Here is a 25,080-nt window from a genome sequence, read left to right as displayed (position 1 = left end):
AGCAAAAATCACAGGGAAAATGGCGGCGGACATTTTCCTGTGACTTGCGCATGGGCAGTAAAGATGTCCCCGGGAATAAGGCGTGGGCGCCATTGAGACCCGCACATGCGCAGTAAATTCTAGCATTAAGCTACACACGAGCGAGACCCCTCCTCTCTTAAAAGTACAAAGCAAATTGAAGCAAGGCACACAGAGAGGTGTGTATGGCTGCAATATTCAGACATAGGTCAGAAAATATATATATATATATATATATATATATATATCATTTATTTATAAATAAAAGGAAAGAAATAAAAAAAAAAGGTGAATAACATCGGAGGATAACAGTTAGAGGCTAGGGGGCTGGGGCTTCCACTGCTTCTCAGTATTTTAGGCACCTTTATAATTAGCCACTGCCTAGGTCAACCTAAAGGTAGAGTACATAAGTTTTTAAAATGATAACTGATGTATTTTCTCAAAAGTATAGAAACACGGTTTGATATTGTACTCACTCCAGTATTGTCCAACTGCTTCAACCCCGTCACCAACCACTCGGATTGCTCCAGCATATCACTGCAAAATATGGGAAGACGATCAGATGGTTTGCAGCTGAGGAAATGTTAATGTAAGCCTAGGTAACTCTAGAAAATATACTGTAAATCCCTATGTACAGATTGAGGGTAAACTGTAATATAGAGGGGCCTGATTCTGAGACGCACGCAATGGCGATATTTCCGGATTTGAGTGCAATTGCGAAAATTCCTGCGCATGTGTCCCGATGATGTGTTTGCAAATTCGCTGTAGCTAATCAGGCTCACACAGGAAGAACTGTATAGACAATAACAGGGTGTAACTGGGCGGTGACTGGGAGGCAACATGGGGGGGTTAAAAAAAAAAAGGCACACAGAGATAGCATATTATTGGTGCGCTATGGGAGTGTCGCTGAAAACAGTTGCGTATTTAAGCAGAGACCGCACCTTTTAAACGGCTGGTGCAAGCTTAGATGGTGCGAACGATGTTTGTGTTTTTACGGATCAGAGGGAAATTCAGAGTCTACAGACGCTACGAGTAGGCGCCTCAGTCCTTGCACATTCATACAAGAGCTTGTACAACAGGGAAGAGCTTTGTATCTGAATTAGCGGAAAGCCTCAGACGCGAATACAACAAAATACGCTAAAGCGGCCGAATCTGCGTGCGTCTCGGAAGCAGCCCCATAAACTCAAATATCATTTCACTCTCAGCCCTTACACAGAGATACAGATATTGGGCCTGATTCAGACCCACTCGCGAGTGGCTGTCCGCTCGCAAGTGGGTCGATGTTCTGGACTGAGCATGCGCACGACGGAGGGAGCTCCGTCGTGCGCATGCGCCAGACGCGACGAGCGAAGGAAAGTCCTTCGCTCGTTGTGTCCGATCAAAGGGGGCGTGCTGTCAATGTTGATTGACAGCACGCCCCCTTTGGTAGGCGTGCCTCCCGTCAAAAGCCGGCCCACTGACATCACTAGTGATGTCAGTGGGAGTGATTTTGGCTCTGATAGAGCCAAAATCACTCCGGAGCTTGCGGTTGAAAACCTCAACCGCAGGCTCTGGCTCGCAATTTCGATGGTCGCGATGGTCTCGACCATCGCGGCCATCAAAATGCACGCTCGTATAGCCTGTGGGTGGTGACCCACAGCTATACGAGCGTCCAGAAGGACGCTCCATTTTCATGGAGGCCGGCCCTCATTCAGAGCGTGCGCTCTGCTCAGAGCGTACGGCTCTGAATGAGGGCCATTATCTTTTTATTCTTTGTAATGCTCTGGAGATGTTTTGTCTTATTAAGAAAGAACATTTGACTAGGGTCAGAGAAACTTTTTGATTTTTATTGTTTTTATTTTATGTTGGTCCATGTATCTCTAGCTTTCAAGTGAACAAGGATAGCACAACATGGCTCCCGTGAATGATGCCCCAACAACACCTGCTCAAAATGGCTGCAAATCATATCTTGAACCGATTTGCTGGATCAGCACGATAATTAGAATTTCTCCAGAACGCACAATTCCGTGTTTGACCTGGGTAACCTATGTATGTGCATAAATGTAAACAATTTTTTTTTATTTTTTATTGCAAGTATGGCATACTGTACCTCAAATTTAAATGACAAACTTCAAATTCTGTAGTGATCACGGATGCAATGAAAGTATATGGTAAACTACTTTTTGTTACCAACACAAATATTATTTATATCGTGTTTAAAAATATTTAACCCCAACATTTGAGCACAAATCCGAAATGGATTTTATCATAACTTATTGTAAAGCGCAACGAAAATTTTGAGTAAAAGTAATTGTCAAAAACTTTTTATTTGAAGGACTAAATTGTAACGATAATGACAATATAAATGTTTTAATAGCAATTATTACGACTAAGTCGTTTATTTAAAATTGAACACAGATTAAGGGTGGGTACACACCTAAACGACCGGCAATCGTGTTGATGTTCAGGGCGATTTGCGTTCACCCTGGACATCGCATGATTGCCGGTACACACTTAAAAGATTTAATGAAAGACGGGACGATCACTGTTCCGTCCTTCATTAATATGTACGGTCTCACATGCGATATGGTGTGATTGGCTGTGCAGCACGGTCAATCACACGATATCACATGCGACCGCGGGAGCGCGCAAATCTGGCATACACACTGCGCGATATGCCCAAAATTGTCGTTCCAATTTGACCAAATCGGCCAAATCGTGCAGCTATCGTCCTGGTGTGTATGCACCCTAAGACTAAATTTTAAATCCTTGTCAAAATTAACACTAATACTACATACATTACTTTCTATTTTTGAAGTAGGGTTATTTTAAAGTATGTGTTCTAGACATTGGCAGAAAATAAATATGTGTGAAGGAAATATGATTGTGTATTGCACTTGTTCTAACTAACTTAAGGCATTCATTTGTATATGATATATGGAGGAATACTACGGTAAGTCAGTATGTAACACCAGAGCCGTAGCTAGTGCTCTGAGCGCCCTGTGCCAGCCCCGCCCCTTTTGCGTGTGCCGTCATGACGTTGCGCACAAGGGGACGGGGCCGCTGGCAACTGAAGGGGATCTAGCTGCTTCCGTGCCCGGAGCATCTTCAAGACGCGCCGGGCAGCTGTATTGTAGCATCCGCGGGACGCTACAGGCAGCACTGCTGCAGTGATGCTGGCTGCAGGGCGCCGTTACAGGCACCCTGCAGTCAGAAGCTGGGGCCGTGGGATGTCGACAGTGCAGCCCATAGAGCACTGCGCTCCCGCACACCGCTAGCTACGGCCCTGTGTAACACATTCTCACTCCTCACTGAGCCCAGATTACTGAACACGTAACTAAGTGTAAGCTGACTCTAGGTTCTCAAGGGAATTTTACAGAAAAGTTTGTCAGTAAAATCCGTGACAGTATCATTACACTCAGGGGCTTATCTATAACGGGTGCAGGGTGTGCAGTGCACACGGGCCCCTGGGTCCAGGGGGGGCCCGCACCACACACCCTGCACCCATATTATGTAAAACCTACCTCTCCGAGGTCCCGCACCATCTCCCCGGCGATCTGAGCATGCGCAATAGACTCCGGGTACACTCTAGTGCCCATAGTCTATTGATTCTGCGGTGGCCAGTCAGCCAGCTGCCGGCCGCCGGAGTGAGAGGAGGGGGCCCGTGACAGGGGATGCACACAGGCCTCCTCCTCTCTAAAGACGTCCCTGATTACACTGTTTGCAAAACAGTATGACTAAAACATTGACTAAAATCAGACTAAAATGAAAACTGAGGTCCACTGACTAAATCTTGACTGAAACAAAGAAAAAAAAAAGGAGACTGGAATGTGATGTTAAACCAACTACAATGTTACATAGCGACTTATGGTGCATACACACGATCAGATTTTTCCTTCAGATATGAACGATAACGATTTAAAAATCGTTCAGTCGTTCATATCTGATGAAAAATCGTTCATATCTGACATGCCTGAACGATGGACGATCAACGATGCGCGTTCCCGTTTGTCAGATAACGATATCTGACATCTGATGGGTTTGCAGTCAGACTTGGACGATTCCATTCATTTTAATGCAGTCAAAAATCGTTCAATCGTTCAAATCGTTCAAAACTTTGGTCAAATCGTCCAAATCATCCAAATCGTTCAAATCGTTTAATCGTTCAGTCGTTCATCTGACAAATCTGACAAGTCTGACAAATCTGACCGTGTGTACGCTCCATTAGACTAAACCGAAATTTAAAATCCTTGTCAAAATGAACACTGTGCTATACAAGTAACTGTTATTAATAAAATACATGTGGCCGTCAAATCGTAAAATTTTTATTAATTTTTTAATCAGTTCAAAATTTTCGAACCTTTCTATTCCGATTATACGGTTTTAGGAACACAAATATAACAACGTTCATATAATCAACTTGTATTTTTTTTACCTTTGTTATATGTATTTTTTTTGTCAGTAGAGTAACAATACGTATCCACTACCAACTACTTTCAGTTGACAAATTAATTTTATATGTATACTTTTTAAATAATCACAAAGTTTATCTAACATGTTCCTGTTGCTCTATTGGCTCCTGGTGAATTGGATAACCGCAATCTTATATTGGTTCAGCCCATAACATGGCTGCCTACGCTGTGTGAACAAGCACTTTATAGAGCACTATGTCTATGCTTATGTCTATGCTGCTAGTGGCTCAGTATGCATCAGTGGGAAGCAAGGGACAGTTATCGTAAAATAATGGTACAGGTTGAGTCTCCCATATCCAAATATTCCAAAATACGGAATCATTTTGGCATGACTGAGATAATGAAACCTTTGATTTTTGATGATTCAATGTACACAAACTTTGTCTAAGGCACAAATTATTACAAATATTGTATAAAATCACCTTCAGGCTGTGTTTCAGGTGTATATAACACATAAATGCATTCTTTGTGTATATTGGAGTCCCATTCCCAAGATATCTCATTATGGTATGCATTTATTCTAAAATACGGAATATTCCATTATCCAAAATACCCCTGGTCCCAAGCATTTTGGATATGGGAGACTCAACCTGTAATAATTTGCCAGGTTGTGACATTTTCCCCAACTTACTCTGCTTTTGCTCCAGGCACGGCCCGGTTTAGCATTGAGTGTTTGAGATGATGAGACCCTCTCCGAAGTGAGTAACCTTGAATATCAGGATTGAACATACGCAAAATATCTGCAAAAAATGTGTAAAAACTACATTATTTGGCTATATGTGTTCGGATTAAAGCAACTTCTGTGTGTCACATATTCCAGTCTGTGTCACCAGTACGGGCACCGCCAGTACATCTGCAGTGTATTCCCAGGACAGCATGGGCACTTTTCCGCCACAGGTTCAAGGAGCTTCCATCTGGTTAACAGTTGAGTGTGATATGATTTACCACCGGATGTGAGCCCGGCAGTTGAAATCCCGACACCAGCATGCCGAAGAGCACAGATCCCGACGGAGATAAGTAAGCTATCTAACCCTCTCTCACCCTCCCCCCCTAACTCTATCCCTTCTTTAGGGGTACCTAACCCTAATCCCTCCCCCTAGTGACTAACTCTAACCTACCCCAGGGGTGCCTAAACCTAACGCCCCCTACCCCTCCCCACACCCTAAACCTAACCCTCCTGAGGGGGTGTCTAACCCTAACCTCCTCCCCTAATGCCTAACCCAAACCCCCCCTTCCCCCAGCCTGACCCTAACCCTCCGGAGGAGGTGCCTAACCCTAAGTCCCCCCGGGAGCCCCTAAACCTAACCCTACCCCCCCCACCCGTAGCTACCCGCTCACGACGCCGGCATACTTACATTCGGTATGTCGAGCGTTCGGATTTTAGCAGGTGGATGATGATAGGAATTGGGATGTCGACACCTATCATTAGTCCCCTGCCGGGATTGCACAGTCGGGAAGCTGGCGGTCGGCATTTCGACTGTCGGCTTCTTGACTACCTCCCTGGTTGACAGCTGCACAGAGCGCCCTACTTTGCTGGGTGCCTTACACAGCTGCGTAACCAGAGCATCTGTCAGGCCGGCCCTGTGTATTGCACCAGGTGCAGCTGTCCCTTTACAGATGACAAGGTAAGTAATGCTAATAGACGGCCACGGCTTCATATAAAAATAGCTGCAAATAAAACTCATCGGCGGGAGAGGACAATACACAATCAGCCAATCAGATGCTGTAGATAGTGCTACTGGTGGACATCATCATCCTGTAGGTTTGCACCAGCCCTCCAGTACATACAAGTGATTTGCCTCCTAAGGGATGCTTCCAATATGTTTCACTTACATAAACACGCCCTTACTGCACTCAGATTATGACGGGCAATCCTTGTCTGGCCCTTTTTTGCCTAGATTAAAGGTACACAAGTATACAACAAGCAAACATCTACGTACAGAAGCATTATTGGTGCACCTGTGCCGCAGGGAAATAAGGATATTATGCAAAATATTGTCAGCCCAACTTTAAATGAGGCTAAATATATTTGCATGGCCTTGAGTGTGGTAGGTTAGGGTTCAGTATAGTAGGTCGACATTCATCATGTAAACATTCACATTTTTGACATGAGAATGTCAACATTGTCATTAAATCTACATTGACCATGGTGACATTAAGCTGGTCGACACTGTTGTAATGTCGACAGTGTGTTTTTGAAGTGAGCATATACCTAACGGTAACGCTAACCAAAACCATAAACCTAACCCTAATGCTAATGGTAATGGTAACACTAAGCCAAAGGTTCCCAAACCCGATCGGCATCCTAACAGTCCAGGTTTTAAGGCTATCCATGCTTGACCACAGGTGACTTAATTAGTCCCTCAGTCAATTTCATTCAACCACCTATGCTCAACCATGGATATCCCTAAAACCTGAACTGTTGAGGAGCGCATTTGGGATCCTCTGCACTAAGCATAACTCTAACGCTAACATTAACGGTAACAGTAACCCGAAACCTAATGCAAATAACAAGACATATGGTAAGAACTTACATTTCTTATCTCTGTTTCTACGAAGTCCATAGGGTCCACAGGGTAACCTTGGGGTATAGCTGGATCCTCGGGCACCACGGAGTTAAAGCTTTTAGCTGCTCCCAGGATGCACTTGGGTCCATCCTCCTCTATACCCCGCCCCCGAGTCACAGGCACCTCAGTTGGTAAGCAGCCAAGGCCGGAGGAGGAGACGAAACAGAGAGAAGGAAGACTGGAACACACAAGAACCATACTCACAGAAATGGGAGACGGAAAACCGGTGACCAGTCACAGAGCCCCTATGAAGCCAGGTGCGTCAGGGCGGGTGCCCTGTGGACCCTATGGACTTCGTAGAAACAGAGATAACAAAGGTAAGTTCTTACCATATCTCTTGTTTTCTACTTCAGGGTCCATAGGGGTTCACAGGGTGACCTTGGGGATGTCCCAAAGCAGTTCAACTAAGGGCGGGGACGCTCCTGTGCTGATAGGAGAACCCGGCGCCCAAAGGATGCATCCTGAGAGGCAAAGGTGTCAAACGCATAGAACCTCAAAAAGGTCTGAATGGAAGACCAGGTGGCCGCCTTACACAGCTGAACAGCAGAGGCGCCACGGCTAGCAGCCCAAGAAGGGCCCACAGACCGAGTGGAATGAGTCTTAACAGAGGCTGGAACAGGTAAACCCTCCTGCATATAAGCCTCAATAATAACAGAACGAAGCCAACAGGCTAGAGTCTGTTTGTTGGCAGGCCAACCCCTCTTGTGAAAACCAAAGAGGATAAACAAAGAATCCGACTTCCTCACAGAACTAGTCCTGTCCACATAAACCTGGAGTGCACGGACAATGTCTAAGGAAGCCTACCCAGCCGAAAGATCAGGCGACTGAAAGGCTGGTACAACAATTTCCTGATTAATGTGGAACCTGGAAACCACCTTAGGCAGGAAATCAGGACGAGTGCGAAGCACCGCTCTGTCCTGATGAAAAACCATAAGGGGGACGACAGGAAAGCGCCCCCAAATCCGAAACCCTCCTGGCAGAAGCAATTGCCAAGAGGAAAACCGTCTTAAAAGTTAGCCACTTGAGCTCCACTGACTCCAAGGGCTCAAAAGGAGGACCCTGTAAGGCCCGAACAACCACCGCCAAATCCCACGGGGCCACAGGTGGCACAAAGGGAGGCTGGATTCTTAAAACACCCTGAAAAAAGGTGTGTATGTCTGGCATAGCAGCAATCCTGCGCTGGAACCACACCGACAGAGCAGACACGTGCACCTTCAGTGAGGAAAGACGTAATCCTAAATCCAAACCCGACTGAAGGAAAGCCAGAATACGCGAAACCCGGAACACCTGGGGATCATATTTTCTGGCCTCGCACCACTGAAAGTAAGTGTGCCACACTCTGTGGTAGATCCTCGCGGAAGCAGGCTTGCGCGCCCTCAGCATGGTGGTAATAATGGAGCTAGAAAAGCCCCGAGACCTCAGGACGGCTGTCTCAAGAGCCACGCCATCAAAGATAGTCAACCCAGATCCGGGTGAAGACAGGGCCCCTGAGACAACAGGTCCCGCCGTTGAGGTAGGAGGTACGGAGCGTCGATGGACAGGCTCCGCAGATCGGAGTACCACGGCCTTCTGGGCCACGCTGGGGCCACCAGGATCAGTGTGCCTCCGTCCTGCTTGAACTTGCGCAGGACCCGAGGCAGCAGAGATATCGGAGGGAACAAGTAAGCCAGGTGAAACAGCCATTTCACCGACAGCGCGTCTATCAGACTTGCGCCTGCGTCCCTTGTCCTTGACCCGTACACGGGCAGCTTGTGATTGTGACGGGACGCCATCAGGTCCAGCTCTGGCAGCCCCCACTTGTTCACGAGTAGTTTTAATACCTCTGGATGAAGCGACCATTCCCCGGGATGCATGTCGTAACGGCTGAGGAAGTCTGCCTCCCAATTGAAGACTCCCGGGATGAAGACTGCCGAGAGAGCTGGAAGATAGCGCTCCGCCCAAGCCAGGATGCGGGACACCTCCGACATCACAGCTCGACTGCGAGTCCCTCCCTGGTGATTGATGTACGCCACCGTGGTGGAGTTGTCTGACTGCACCTGAACGGCCCTTCCGTGAAGAGCGGTGCCGGACGACTGCAGGGCTCTGTACACTGCCCGCAGTTCCAGGATGTTGATGGGAAGAATCTCTTCCGCCGCTGACCAACGACCCTTAAGTGACAAGGAGCCTGTCACCGCCCCCCAACCCCGGAGACTGGCATCTGTCGTGAGCAGAACCCATTCCGGGATCCAAAAGGGGCGCCCCTCGAGGAGATGAGCCTTCTGTAGCCACCAGGCCGGGGACAGAGGCATCTCCGAGGACAACACCAGCATCTGAGAGCGGATCCTGTGTGGCAATCCGTTCCATTCCGAAAGAATCAGCCTCTGCAGATTGCAGATGCCTGGAATGGGACTGGGCAAACTCCACCATGTCGAATGCCGACACCATGGACCCCAAAACTCTCATCGCTGAGTGCACCGACACTCTGCCACTGCTCAGACAACTGTGAATCCGCAGCTGTAAGGAGGAGATATTCTCTGGAGTCAGAAAAATCTGTTGCTGACGAGAGTCCAGCAGGGCCCCCAAATGAACCATCCGCTGTGATGGGATGAGGGAGGACTTCTTCCAGTTGATCAACCACCCGTGCACCTGTAGACAAGCGACCGTCAGTTGGAGATGCTGGATCAGTACCTCCGGGGAGCTTGCCAGCAAGAGGAGGTCGTCTAGAGACGGTAGCAACCGTATCCCCCGGCTCCGAAGGTGAGCCGCCATGACCGCCATCACCTTGGTAAATACCCTTGGTGCCGTGGAGAGGCCAAAGGGTAGAGCCCTGAATTGGTAGTGGTTGTGGAGAATAGCAAACCGCAGAAACCATTGGTGCGATGTTGCTATAGGCACATGGAGGTAGGCATCCTGGATATCCAGGGAGACCATATAATACCCCGGTTCCATCGCCAGAATGATGGAACGCAAAGTTTCCATCCTGAATTTGGGAACCCTGAGAAACCTGTTCAGGGACTTCAAATTGAGGATGGGGCGATGAGAGCCATTGGGTTTCTGCACCAGAAACAGTGTAGAGTAATACCCCATCCCAGTACCACGTTGAGATTGTGGTACGGGTATAATGACCCCCACCGTCAGCAAGGCCTCTATGGCCTCCTGAACCTGCAAGGCCTTGGTTTTGTCCTGAGAAGGACTCGTGCAAAAAAATTGGCGAGGCGGCCTGTGCCGAAAAGACAGGGCGTACCCCTGGGAGACCACTTCTCGCACCCAGGCATCCGTGGTGGTATTGTGCCAGCACTGGGCGAATTGAAGAAGTCGGTCTCCCACTCTGGGGTCCCCCAGAGGGAGGCCCGTCCCATCATGCAGAAGGCTTATCTTCTTGCTTGGAAGAAGGGCGCCTAGCACTCCAGGCTTGCTTCTTTGGCTTTGAGGCGGTCTTGGTTGCGGATTGCCTCGGTAAGGACTGACCCTTTGCCTTGCCCTGAACCCGAAAGGATTGAAAGGCCGAGCTCCGCACCTTAGCAGGTGTCGTAGCTGAAGGGAGGAAGGCTGACTTGGATTTTGCCAGGGTATCTACTATTTTGTCCAGGTCCGGACCAAATAGTAACTCTCCATTAAAAGGTAAGGCCTCCAAGCCTTTCTTTGAATCAGCGTCTGCTCTCCAAGACCTCAACTACAAGGATCTGCGAGCAGACACTGCTGCCGCCGAAACCCTAGAGGTCAGCAGGCTAGCATCCAAAGATGCTTCTCCAATGTAGGAAGCAGCATCTCTCATCTGTCCTAACAACGCCCTCTGGACATCCGGAGCTTCATCCGTAAACGTATCCTCCAAGGCGTTGGCCCAACCCTCAATGGCCTTGGCCACCCAGGAGATGGCCATGGACGGCCGGGCTACAGCCCCTGAGAGAGAGTAAATAGACTTTAGACAAGTCTCCACCTTCCTGTCCGTAGGATCCTTCAGCGAGGATATAGACGGCAATGGCAAGTAGCACTCCTGATGAGGCGTGTTACATGGGAATCGACCGCAGGCGGAGTTTCCCATTTCTTACAATGCGCCTCCGGAAACGGATAATTGGACGCCAACCGCTTCTGTGGCAGGAATCGCTTACTGGGCGTCTGCCAGGCCACCGCCATGTGATCTGTCAACTGATCAGACAAGGGGAACGCTGCAGAAGTAACCTTAGCTTTTTTAAAACTAGGATACCTCGACTTGGGAGCGGGTGCCTCATCCTCAATCAGAAGAATGGCCCGCACCGCCCTAACCAGAGCCCGCACATTGATGGAAGCCTGGATTGAGGCATCTGAGGCTGAGTCATCCTGCACCTCACCATCATCCGAGGACCCCTCAGAGTCCGAAAAATGCGCAGCCTGCGCCATAACTGTGCGTTTAGACGCCCTGGAGGGCACGTCACTGCGCAACATCGACTGGAAAGCCGAAGATGCTGCCGCCAAATCTTGGACAGTGTGGGAAAGCGCATCCACCCAGGGTGGAGGAGCTGCCACAGGAGCCTGAAACGGCACCACAGCCTGCTGCGCCACAGGGGTGGACTGTATATACATTGGCAAACCCGCATAGGGACCAACAGGCTGAGACCCCGGGGGAGTCTGCAATAATTGTGGGACACCCGGGGAATGGGGGATGGTAGGCTGGGCAACGCCCTAGTAGGGACGGCAGTCGGGACCGACAGACGGTCCGCGATGGACACCAGCACCTGGGAAAACATCGCCCATGGTGGCTCCTGTGACATAGGAGGTTTAGACGTACCAGGGACCGCCTGGCACCGTCCGCACAGGCCGTCCTGTGACAAATCCTCCCTATCCACTCCTGCAGAACAGCGCCTGCAGGAGAACAATACCGGAGCCACGGAGTGCTCAATCTCCTCCTCAGACATGACAGACTATATAGTTAAATATACAGTTATGACACAGGAAGAAAACGTGCGCACTCACCAGTGTGCTGGACAACAGCCCACAATATGGCCCTGTGTAGCACACAACTGTATGTGAAGGACCTCACAAATACGTGATCTATATAAGTGAGGTCAGTAGAAACACTCTTCCCCCGCACACCTGTAGTGCTTGTAGGAGAAGGACAGGGATAGGTATAAGCTGACAGTAAGTAGAAATTAGCACAGACAGGCAGCACTAGCAAAAGTCACATACCATGCAGAGAAGATATACTCACTGCACCTTTCCACTACAATCAACCTGCCCAGATTCAGTGTCTGGGAGGGCTATAGTGCTGTGTACACTGTCCTTTTGCAGGGGAGAGTTACACAGGGGGACCGGTCCGTGTGCTCCCTGAGAGTATCTGCCACTGGAGAAAATGGCTGCTGGAGACCTCAGAGGAGGAGTGACCGAGTATCTGCAGCTCAGCGACGCCAGACTACAAGCTGAAAGGCGCGCTGAGCTGAGGGGAGGAGGCTTCCTCCCCTGGCTAGCATATTAACCCCCGGGTTGCCGGCATCCCGCTTGCCGCATTATTCACCCTGGTGGTCTAGTGGTCTGGCGGGGTATGCCTCCAATGGTGGGGGAGCCCGCCGCCACTGCTAGCGCCCCCGGTCTGTCCCCTAGACCGGGGGCATGGGACTGCATTTAAAAGGAACCCGCGCACCGCCGCTAATCAGCGGTGCGCGGCTTACCTTGATCTCCCCGGCGTCTCCGGCAGCAGTCCCGGGGGAAACCAGAGTCCGGCTAGTACAGACTCTGGCTTCCCCCGCCGCGATCCCCAGTTCAGTGCTGGCGTCGCGGCGCCAGCAGGGAGAAGGAGCGGCAGCGTGGGTATCTGCACAGACAGCCCATCGCTGCCGCTCTGGAGAAAAAAACTGTGGAATAAATAAAAAATAAAAAGCTTTAGGGGGCTGCTCCTGCCTGTGGCTCGGGGGCGGGGTATAGAGGAGGATGGACCCAAGTGCATCCTGGGAGCAGCTAAAAGCTTTAACTCCGTGGTGCCCGAGGATCCAGGATCCAGCTATACCCCAAGGTCACCCTGTGGACCCTTATGGACCCTTAAGTAGAAATCAACATTTTGACCGTAGCTTGATTAATGTACCCCTTAGAGAGCACCCTGGCAATAACACGGGCAGCCAGCAAGAGGCGGAAATTTAGATATTAATGTAATGTTGGCCCATGGCGAGGAACGGAGATAATCATTGTAATCGTATAAGTGGGGGAGTTAGAGATGATAAAACATCCTCTGTCTGGCAGAACATTGAGAGAGTCCACTTACAATATGCTAAAGAAACACGTCTCTCTTATAGGACCTTATTCAGAGTCGGTCGCAAGCGCTGACCGCTCGCAACCGACTCGATGTTGGTCCACAGGGCATGCGCACGACGGAGACGGCTCCGACGTGCGCATGCACGAGCCCCCGCTAACGACGGATCACCCGTCGTTAGCGGGCTCGAAGCTGACGGAGCGAGCTGTCAATGTTGATTGACAGCTCGCTCCATTTGCTGGGCGGGCAGGGGGCAAGCCCGGCCAAACGGAGGCGTTCCTTTCAGAACGCTTGCCGTTTTGTGGGCGGCCCCACTGACATCAGTGGGGCCGCCCACTGATGTCAGTGGGGAGCTTCCTGCTCAAACAGAGCAGGAAGCTCCCTGGGGCTTAAGGTTGACGAGACCCTACCCTAGGGTCTCGTCGAAAGCCCCGATGGTCGTGATGGTCTTGACCATCGCGACCATCTCCCTTAGCGGTCGTTAGAGCTGTGGGTGTTAACCCACAGCCTAATGACCGACATGGAGGCGGCCGTTCAGGATGCAAGCGGCCGCCCTGTTTCTGAGCGACCGTTTGCATCCTACGACCGCCTCTGAATGAGGCCCATAGTGCTGTATCTTAATCTACATCAGGGCTTGACAAATTTTTCTAAAACCTAGGAGCCAGGATGAAAGTGTAGGAGCCAGACCCCCCCTTTCCCCCGGGGCAGCATTACTGAGCACATACGCCCCTGACAACCAACCTCCATGGCCACACCACTAACGGGGTGCCCTAGGTAAACCACCCTCCCACAGCCACATTACTGAGCAGCTAACCCCCCTCTCCAGGCAACCAACCCCCAGAGAGACCACCCCTCCGCAGCCAAAAAACCCCAGGCAAGCAAAGCCACCACCGGCAGTGGCCGAACTAGAGTGGTGGGCCCAGATGCAAGAATATGCTTTGGGCACCCCTATGCAATGCCCCAGTAGTAGTCCCCCCTATGCAGTGCCCCCAGTAGAAATTCCCCCTCTGCAGTGCCCCCAGTAGTAATTCCCCCTCTGCAGTGCCCCAGTAGTAATTCCCCTTCTGCAGTGCCCAGTAGTAGTCCCCTTATGCAGTGCCCCCAGTAGTAGTCCCCACTATGCATTGCCCTTAGTAACACCCCCCTTATACAGTGCCCCCAGTAGTGGTCACCCCCATATGCATTGCCCCCAGTAGCGCCCCCTCCCCTATGCAGTGCCCCCAGTAGTGGTCCCCATATACAGTGCTCCCAGTAGTGGTCCCCCTATGTAGTGCCCCTTTAATCAGTGCCCTCAGAAGTGGTCCCCCCAATGCATTGCCCCCAGTAGCTGTGCCCCCAGTAGTAGCACCCCTATACAGTGCCCCGAGTAGTAGTCCCCCCTATGCAGTGACCCCAGTAGTAGACCCCAGCACTAGTCCCCACTATGCATTTCCCCAGTAGCGGCCCCACCCTGTACAGTGCCCCAGTAGTGGCCCCCCATACAGTGTCCCCAGTAGCAGCCGCCCCCACCTATGAAGTGCCCCGACAGTGTCCCTAGTAATGGCCATCCCACCCCCCCCACCCCCATGCAGTGCCCCTTAAAAAAAAAAATGCAACTTACCTGATCTACGCTCCTGCCGACGGCCGGAAGGTGGAGCTCATGAGTGAGCTCCAGCCGGCTCACTCCGTGAACGACGCAGCAGCCAATGAGAATCTGTCTGAAGGAGCCCACACTTATACCGATGTGCTCACGATACGATTTTTTGGCCAATTTCCTCATGAACTTTCACAGGAGCTCCCTTGCCGTCGTGATCACGATTTGGAGTTAAAAATGTCCAATCTGACTAAAGATCTATCTTGCAGTCAATGCATTGTATCCCAGATTGGCTAATCTGCCCTACAGCACGGCAGATCAGAAGATGCGATGTACGATGAGCAGGGACGCGCATCGGCATTGTGCTCGTGAGTATAAACTCACGATTTGTACTTTTTTTTACCCGATTCGTCGTCACGATTCGTCGAAATCGGCCAAATCGTGTAAAATGTCGCTATGTGTGTGGGCACCTTGACTCTCATCGGCTGCTATAACAAACATACAGCCGCCACTGGCGGCTGTGTGTTTGTTACTCTGTAGTGTGGACCGTGCTCGCGGTCTGCACTACAGGGCCCGGGGGTTGGTGAAAATCTATTTGCCTGGCGACCTGGCTCCCGGGTTTTGTCGAGCCCTGATCTACATGTACAGAATACACTTAAACAGAAAAGAAAGGAGATAAATGTACATACTTGCCAGTGTGGTCGTGTTACTGAGTTCTCCATCTCCACCAATACTGTGGGCAGAAAAGAAACAAAGTTAATGAGAAAGAATGGGTGAAAGAATGTAATTAGGCTGTCTGGATGCCTCCTGTCAGAATATCGACAGCGGCATCCCGATGGTTGGTATCCCACCCAACAGGGGCCGGGTAAGTATTCTTACCCTCCTCCCTTCTCCCCCTAACCCTCCCTTCTTGTATCCTAACCTTAACCCTCCCCGTTAGTGCCTAAACCTAACCCCCCCCTTCGTGTCTAAACCTAACCCTCCCCCCTTAGTGCCTAACCCTAAACCTCCCAGTGGTGCCTAACCCTCCCCCTAGGGGTGCCTAATCCTAATCTCCGCCCCAATACCTAACCCTAACCCCGCTATGCTCCCTAAACCTAACCCCCCCACCTACCCCGCGACTAACGCTAAGGGGGCCCCTGACTTACCTCATTCGGGCTGGTGTCCATCGGCGTTCCAGCATCGGGATTAATGTAGGCGTTGGCATTTCAACGCCTATTTTAAGTCCCTTGTCGGGATTTTGATGTAGCTATTGAGACCGGCGGCATCACGGCTGCTGGTCTCATAACTACATCCCAATGAGAAGACCATTAATGTGTTGGAGTATTAGGAAGTGAGAGAAATGCGTAACCATGGTTTGGAATCATTGGATCATTTTCACTCATAAAGGAGTATTTGTTAAGTGGAATTTCTAATTAACTCATCTAAAAATGTCATATTTGACCAACACATTACCGCAAAGATTTGTAATGACTTATATATTTTTATTTATCATCAAAACATTCCTTGAATGACTTTTGCTAACCCAATTAAATGTAATTTGATATTTATAATCGATCACCTGGATCTTTATAGAGCCTCTAAACCTAAAATACAAAGTCGCTTTATCTGACACAGCGCCTGGTGTTAATATTGCCAAATGTCTATGTCAGGCTTTCTGGATGTTCTCAGAATGTAAGATACAGATACAAGCAGTATAATGGCCTGTGATCTATGGGGGAATCTGCACTACCATTGCCGGACTGGACTTTCTGTGAGTGACTCCTGCTCACCTTTATACAGTATATCGAGTGTGTCAATCAAGGTGACATAGTGGTGAATCAATGTTTCCTATGGTCAATGCTGATTCTTAAAAAGCCAATATGAATTGTTCAAGAAAATAAAAATAATAAAAACAAGAAAAAAAAATGGGGCAAATAGAAAATGGACGATTGTGGTGTCACTAAGGTCGGCGTCCCATACCTTTCGTGTTGCACCTCTTACCCTGTCTTGAATGATTAGGATGAGTAAAGTATCTGTCAGTACGTCCGTTGTCTGTAATATTCCTATGGTGCTCCAGCTGGTAGTCGCGGGCCGGGGATCTTTGCTTTTTCCCCCCGCAACTACAGTCCGGCGCAAGCGGGATTACTGATTTACCCCCCTTTTTTTTCTTGTTTTCATTGTTTTGATTTTTCTTTAACAATGTTATATTGTTTTTTTAAGAATCAGCATTGACCATTGGAAACTTTGTTTCACCACAGTCACCTTGATTAACGCACTCGATACACATTACCCTTTCCTTCTCTTATATATATATTTTTTACATTTTTTCTTTTTATTTTATATTTTTCTTTATATATAAATATTTTTTTCGTTTTGTTTTGATTAAAGTGCACAACAATGTGATACAATTATAATATTCGGTTCTTGAGCACTGTGACTCAATACATTTCTGTATGTTACAAATTTACACACTACCCTAAAGTTTTTTTATCCAGGTACATATGCAACCTTACTAGAGGACACTTAGATTAAAGAGCGTGGATCTACATGATTATCACAGCTTGAAAACAGGCTGCGAAGAAACAAGAGAGAAGCCGGAGGAGTCCAGCCCCCCCACCCGCCTACTAGGCTCCTTGCTTCTCCCACTTGCCCCCTGGTACCCCTGCTGCCTGTCACTAGACCCCCGCCCCTGCAGGGCTGCAGCTCCTACGGGAGCCTGTGACCCTCGCTCAGATCATGCAGCGGCCGTGTAGGTCCCCTGATGCTGCTGCTGTGCCCCCAGGTCTTTCCACAAAGAAGCAATGTATATATTCCAATATATACAATGTATAAACTTTCAGTCATATATACTGTACATTACCCTTTCCTTCTCTCTTATATATAGTTTCTTTTTATTTTATATTTTTCTATACATATTTTTTTTTTCTTCGTTTTGATTAAAGTGCACAATAATGTGATACAATTATAATATTTGGTTCTTGAGCACTGTGACTCAAAACATTTCTGTATGTTACAAATTTACACACTACCCTAAAGTATTTTGTCTAGGTACATATGCAACCTTAGTAGAGGACACATTATCCTCTAGAGCGCGGATCTACATGATTATCATATTTACTATTGAGTAATGGTCTATTCTCTCAACCTAGACCTGCTGCCAGAGGATCTGCCCAAAAAGTGAGCGCACATCCTTTACCCCTCTCTGTCTTTAAGCTGTACATGCTCAGCTTGAAGACAGGCTGCGAATAGAGTGAAATCAGCATGAGAAAAATGCCCTTATTCCGAAAACGCTGTCTCCGCAAAAGGTCGGAATTGATCATTAAGTATAGGAGACATGATGGATGCCTCCAATGCTTCGGTTGAACTTGCAGCGAGTTCTGTCCTTAATTATCACAAGGGAAATTTTTCTGTTGATGAATAGGGCATTTAATCCTTTAGCAATTGGTAACGTCAGGATATTCCGCCATGCACTAGATCACCCAGATAAAAACAATGTGAATTACCCTTCCACTCACCTAAAGGATATTCCACGGTACTCAGTCACCACGTCTAGGAGGTCAATGACGAGGGCACCCGCTCCGTTCCCTGCCTGGTACAAGTAATGACAAGTTGGTTTGCACCCATAACACTCTTTGCATGCGAGAAGACTTTGCAGCAAATAATATGAGATATGGTAAGAACTTACCCTTGTTATCTCTATTTCTACGAAGTCCATAGGGTTCCACAGGATACCTTGGGGTATAGGCGATGGCGGCAGACATCCAGGCACCACAGAGTTAAATTTTCAGCCTCCCTGGATGCACTGGGGTCCCTCTCCTATACCCCGCCCCCGAGCCTCAGGCCACTCAGTTTCGTAACAAGCCATAGGCCGGAGCAGGAGCAAAAAAGAGAGAGAAGACAGTCTGGAACACACAAGAATCACATTCTCACCAGAAGGACACGGAGAAACCGGTGACCAGATCAAAGCCCATCTGCAGTACAGGTGCGACAGGGCGGGAGTCCTGTGGAACCCTATGGACTTCGTAGAAATAGAGATAACAAGAGTAAGTTCTTACCATATCTCATATTTTCTACTTCAGGGTCCATAGGGTATCCACAGGATACCTTGGGGATGTCCCAAAGCAGTATCCTTTAAGGGTGGGGACGCTCCTGTGCTGTAAGGAGAATCCGCGGCCGAAAGGAAGCATCCTGAGAGGCTAAGGTATCAAAAGCATAATACCTTACAAAAATATGGACAGATGACCACGTGGCTGCCAATCACCGCTGAGGCGCCACGTCGAGCTGCCCACGAAGGACCCACAGACCTAGTGGAAGAGCTTTAATAGAGGATGGAACAGGAAGACCTGTGAATCCATCCTGCCAAAGTTAGCGTAGTGGCAGGCCAACCTTTTTAATGGAAATCAGAAAGGACAAAACCGAGAGTCTGATTTCCTAAATGGACTGGTACGGTCAACTTAAATTCTTAGCACCCGTACCACAGCCAAATAGGCCTCACCAGCAGACAGGACTGGGGAAGTAAAGGCAAGCACTGCCCTGTTCCTAGGAAAGATGAGAAAAAGGGAGGTCTACATGACAGAGCCTCCCATTCTGAGATCCTACTGGCCAAATTAAGAGCCAGAAGGAATACAGTCCTAGCCGTAAGCCATTTCAAATCCACTGAGCCAAGTGGATCAAATGGCGGTCCTCAGAGAGCCCTAAGGACCACAGCCAAATCCCAAGGAGCCACAGGTGGAACAAAGGGATGCTGAATATAACGTACACCCTGCACAAAGGTGCGGACATCAGGAAGAGTAGCAATCCTACACTGAAACCATACTAACAGGGCAGAAACCTGCACCTTCAGGTAAGCAAGGCGAAGACCGTTATCTAAGCCCACCTGTAGGAAAGCCAACCTGTGGATATCCGGAATACCCGAGGAGCCTAGCCTCTAGGGCGACACCTGAAAGAAAGTATACCATACCTAATGGTAAATTCTTGCAGATAAAAACTTCTGAGCTCTTAGCATGGACAGAGCCCCTGTTAACTATAGAGCTGGAAAAACTCCTAGACCTTAAGAGGGCAGTCTCCACCGCCACACCGTCAAGGACAGACAACCCAGGTCTGGGTATCAGCCAGGATCCTGAGACAACAGGTCCGGGCGTAGAGGCAACAGCTTCGGAGTGTTAACTGAGAGGCTCCGAAGATCTGAGTAATAGTGCCATCTGGCCTACGCTGGAGCTATCAGCAGGAGCCTCCTTCTTGCTATTACTGGAGGAAGAAGGGATAACGGAGGGACGAGGTACACAACTTGGAAGGTCCACTGGACCTACCTACGTCTATCAGAAGAGTCTCATCTCTGAAAGGCTCCACTTGTTCACCAGAAGATTGAACACCTCCTGATAAAGAGGACATTTCCCTGAATGCACGTCTTGACGGCTGAGAAAGCCTGCTTTCCATCTGAGGATTCCTGAATGAACACTGCCGATGACGGCAGGGATATAGCCTTCCACCCAAGCCAGAATTCGGGACACCACTGTTAGTGTCGCCTGACTTCGGGAACCTCCTAGGTGGCTTACATAAGCCATCATGATGGCGTTGTCAGACTGTACCTGCACGGTATTTCCGTGGAGGACCTGTCCTGCATGCTGGAGAGCCTTGAATACTGCTCAGAGTTCTCAGATGTTTATGGGAAGCACAAAAACTACTGGTGTCCACCTGCCCTGGAACAAGTGTGGACCCGTCACTGCTTCCCAGCCACGGATACTGGCGTCCGTCGTCAGAAGGACCCTGTCCGCAATCCCAAAGGGGGTGCCCCTTGTTTAGGTGAGCTTTCTGCAGCCACCAGGCCAGAGAGAGACAAACCTCCGGGGAAAGCCTATTGACTTTATCCTATGGGGCATCCTATCCCATCCGGAGAGGATCAAGTTCTTTAGAGTGAAGCTGGGTACTCCACCATGTCGAACAGCGACATCCTGGAACCCAGGAACCACATTGCCAAGTGAATAGACACTCGGCGACTCTGCATTACAGGCAAAGGTACGCAGTTGCCTGCCGAGATCTTTTCCTCAATCACAAAGATCCTCAGATGTTGGGATATGGAGCATCCTCTGTGAAGAATCAGAGAGGACCATTTCCAGTTTATCAGTCTGCCCTAACGTAGCAACACAGATATTGTCCATTGCATATGGCACTGAAGTATCTCTGGAGACCGCGGTAACAACAGGAGGTCACTCGGATAGGGTAACAAGCGGACCCCCTGCATCCGCAGGTGGGCTGCCATAACTACCATGACCCTGGTAAACCGTGAGGCGCGGAGGCCAGACCAAGGGGCAATGCCAGAAACTGGAAACGCTTATCGACCACTGCAAACCTGAGGAAAACACTGGTGTGCTAAGATAAGAGGGATATTCAGGTAGTCACCCTGAATATATCCAACGACACCACAAAATTCCCAGGCTCCATTGAATGATGGAATGCAGGGTCCCTCTTCTGAACCGAGGAACCCTTAAGAATTTGTTGAAGGATTCGAGGTTGAGAATGTCCTGGTAAGCCCCATTGGGTGTCTGTACCAGAAAGAGGATGGAGTAATACCTTGTTCCCCTTTGGGGCAACGGAATAGGTACTATAACTCCTGCCTGGAGCATAGAGTGTAACACCCTCAAAAATTACAGGGCCTTGTCCTGAATTGACAGAAGACCTGTAACGAAAAACCGTCTGGGAGGCTTTTACCGGGAAGAGAGGACATACCTTCAAGAAAATACTTCTCTTACCCCAGTGTCCGTGGTGGTCAGACACCAGCACTGGGCGAACTGGAGAAGCCGGCCTCCAACTCTGGGGGCTCCCGAGAGGAGGCCCGCCCCGTGAGGCTGAAGGCTTATAGTCCAACTTGGGAGTAGGACGTCTTGTACTCTAAGCCTGTTCTTATGGCTGAGCAGATTTCCTGGCTACTGACTGTCTTGGAAAGCTGTATTTTAGACTTACCCTGGCCTCACAGGGCCGAAAAGACAAAGTCCCAGACCCTGATGGGACTGTAGCCGATGGCAGACACGCAGACGTAGCTGCTGCCTGCAGGGCCACAATTGCGTCCAGACGAGGGCCAAACAGGACTTGTCCCGTAAAAGGCAAAGCATTCCAAATGGAATCTGCGTCCGCTTTCCAAGAGCGCAACCACAGGGAGCGGCAAGCCGCTACTGCTGCCGAGGAGATTCTGGAAAGGAGTAGGCTATATGTAAGACCGTCTCATTATGAACGTGGCAAAGTCTCTGAGAATTTGCCACTATCCACCTGCTCTGCTGGAGAGTCAGTGGGCAGAGATCCAGTTACCTACTCAGTGTTCCATGGCTCTGGCCCCCCAGCACACGGCCATAGCCGGCCTGGAAGCCCCTCCAGCAAGGGAATATTGGATTTTAGATATATTTGCACCTTGCAATCTGGAACCTCTTTCAAAGAGGACCTGGAGGGCATGGGCAACGTAGCACTCCTCACTAGGCGTGTAACATGAGAATCTACCCGTAAAGGTAACTCCCATTCGGAAATGTAATTATCCGCAAAAAGGGTATGCAAAAGGTCAACCGTTTTTGAGGCTGGAACCGCTTACCCGGAATTTCCACGCCTCCTCTAAATGATCCACCTGACCAGATAGAGGAATTACAGTGGCAACACCCTTATCCTTAAAGAAGGCATATTTGGATTTAGCCACGGGGGATATGTAATAACCAAAGCCGCACGGACTGCCCGTAGAAGGCCAGGTATATAGACTTTAGACCCAGACTACGCCTCCTTTGCACTAAGGGGCTCGTGTCTGAAAAAGTCAATAATGTCACCGTCATCAGACGTCATGTCTTTACCCGTCTGAGACCCGAAAGGCCGTTTAGAAGGCCGAAATGGTGACTCCCCCTGTAAAACGTCCATCAGGTGCTATACCATTTGGACAATAAATTCACCCACACAGGCTCCTGCGAGACCTGGGGGGGCGAAAAGCAGGATACACTGGGGTACCATCAACTGTCCAGGGACCCCTGCATGTGATGAGACCACCACAGGCTGCGATAACCCCTATGGGGAAACGCAGGGGGCGTTGCCCACAAAGGCTGTAAGCATCTTAGCCAGCCGAGGGCGGTCCCCTTTTTTTTTGTGCAGGCACAGTGACAGAAATGGGGCGTGATATATAATACAACATGCCCACCATAAACCCTCAGCGTCTACATATCCCTCCGCTAACTGCACATGATATCAGTACATTATAGCTGGAAGAGGATATCCTCGTTCACTTTCCGACATGAGGAGTGTGAACGGAGCGTATGTGACCTCCCACACAGAAAAACCACGTTTACTGTGAGGTAATAAACACCCTGCGACACCGCACCGCAAGGGCTGTAGCAGAAGAACAGGGATAGGAAAAGGCTGACAGTCAGAAATGAAAGTACAGGCAAACAGCGCTAGCATTTAAGTCACATACAATGCACAGATAACATCCTGCATTACAAGCACTGCGATCAACTACACAGACCAGAGCCTGGTAGGAAACAGTGCTGCATACACTGACCTTAATTGAAGGAGAGGTATGCGGGGGACCCGGACCGCAATGGCATCTGTATCAGCTTCCAGCAGCGTTTGCCATCCCCAGCACATGTAGTGAGAAAATGGCCACCGAGGAGCAGAGAGAAGGCAGGGCCCGGGGGAGGAGTGCTGACACAGCCCGCTCAGACCGCTGTGGAATGGCACTGTGCAGCGGGGGAGACGCCGGCTGTGAGACAGGGAAGGCGTTCTCCCCTGGCGTGCTATTAACCCCTGGGACGCCGCACTGTACCGCACATGCTGCGGCCCGCTGTCCCTGGTGGTCTAGTGGAAGGCGCAGGATCAGTACCTGGCCCCACGCGCAGCCGGTCCCCAGGGAGCCCCCTGCCTGGGGACCAAACAGGACTGTGTTACCAGCGGGTGCCCACCGCGGGACCCCGCCACTTACCTTGTTCCCCGTGCATCCGGCCACAGTCCAGGTAGCCGGGGATCACCGCTAGCTGTGACCCCAGCTACCTACCAGCATCCCCGGATCGGTACCGGCGTTCTGGTACCGGCGGGGTGTAGGAGTGACAGCATGGACGTCAATACTGACTGTCCTATGCTGGAGCACTCTAGTTGTGCAGCCACAGCTGCGAAGAAATATTCAGGGGCCTTAAAAAGACCCCCCTCTGTACGGTGCGACTGGTCCGGCCAGGCACCTACGAAAACTGAGTGGCCTGAGGCTCGGGGGCGGGGTATAGGAGAGGGACCCCAGTGTATCCTGGGAGGCTGAAAATTTAACTCTGTGGTGCCTGGATGTCTGCCGCCATCGCCTATACCCCAAGGTATCCTGTGGATACCCTATGGACCCTGAAGTAGAAAAACTTAGATACAATGCAATAGCCAGATGCTTGCTATGTTCTAAGATTAAATTTGCCTTGAATTTAGGATGTGATCTAGATTGCAGTATTTAGCTTTGGTAACATAACATACAAAAGGTAACCCTGTTCTGGCCTGGTGGTTAGGCAACCCATGCAAGTACCTATGGCTAGAGCACTAAGGCAGGCTACTTGACTTTAAATGTATAGAAGATGAACTTGGAGTTTCCTCCCCTTTGATACATATTAGTACTTACAGTCAGTGAGTCTCCCAAAGCAGCAATGACTTTAAAGTCTGCTGGCCTCAAACTGTGAACTAAAAAAGTCAGGTTGAGTTAATTGTGTCTCATTGCCCAAAGGAACTAAGCAACACAACATAGATAAACACATTAGCAAAACTCATTTAATTTTATAGTGATATGGCACATTCTAATATCTGTATGAGGGTGGTTGCTTTTGCAATGTGATCAGGGCATCCAGTACCGCCCCTGATCGCATTGCAAAATGCGATCCTATCGGCTGGATGTATTATCCGGGACATGCAGGGAGACGGGCTCCGAAAGGAGCCCATCCCTGCGATGTCTCCGGAGGGCAATCGGGGCTGCTGCGCATGCGCAGTTCCGCGGACTGCACATGAGCGGCTCTCATTGCCAGCGAGGGGTTCCGGGTTCCGTGAGATCCCTCCGCCGGCTGATATGCAGTAAGTGCCCATAGACTACAGCAGCTAACACTATCTGTAGATGGCGTTAGCTGCTGGGGCAAATATCGGGAATGCTTCGCATTCCCGGTATTGATGCATTTGGCAGCATCGCATCCCCCATAGAAACCTATGGGGGAGGCGGGTGCCAGCGGCAATGGAGGAATCGCAGCAGATATCGGCGATACCTGCTGCAGTCCCTCCTTCGTACATCTGGGGAATACTTAGTATTTGAGGTAA

General features: G+C 49.6%; 1 protein-coding gene across 1 annotated transcript in view; it reads right to left on the bottom strand.

The window, feature by feature from the left end:
- The window catches only part of LOC148532313 (phospholipase B1, membrane-associated-like), a 239,858-nt gene that overhangs the window by 166,040 nt on the left and 48,738 nt on the right, over nt 1–25,080 (bottom strand). The window contains exons 18-22 of the mRNA XM_088467993.1: nt 24,401–24,459; nt 18,303–18,376; nt 15,495–15,538; nt 5,101–5,209; nt 495–555 (exon numbers count right to left, since the gene is read on the bottom strand). Of these exons, the coding sequence (XP_088324119.1) occupies nt 495–555; nt 5,101–5,209; nt 15,495–15,538; nt 18,303–18,376; nt 24,401–24,459 (347 nt within the window). The remainder of the gene's footprint in view (nt 1–494; nt 556–5,100; nt 5,210–15,494; nt 15,539–18,302; nt 18,377–24,400; nt 24,460–25,080) is intronic.

Source organism: Taudactylus pleione, unplaced genomic scaffold (genome assembly GCF_031769625.1).
Source record: "Taudactylus pleione unplaced genomic scaffold, aTauple2 ptg000079l, whole genome shotgun sequence".
In the NCBI taxonomy this organism is placed as follows: domain Eukaryota; kingdom Metazoa; phylum Chordata; class Amphibia; order Anura; family Myobatrachidae; genus Taudactylus; species Taudactylus pleione.
This window is presented reverse-complemented; position numbering and strand designations above follow the sequence as displayed.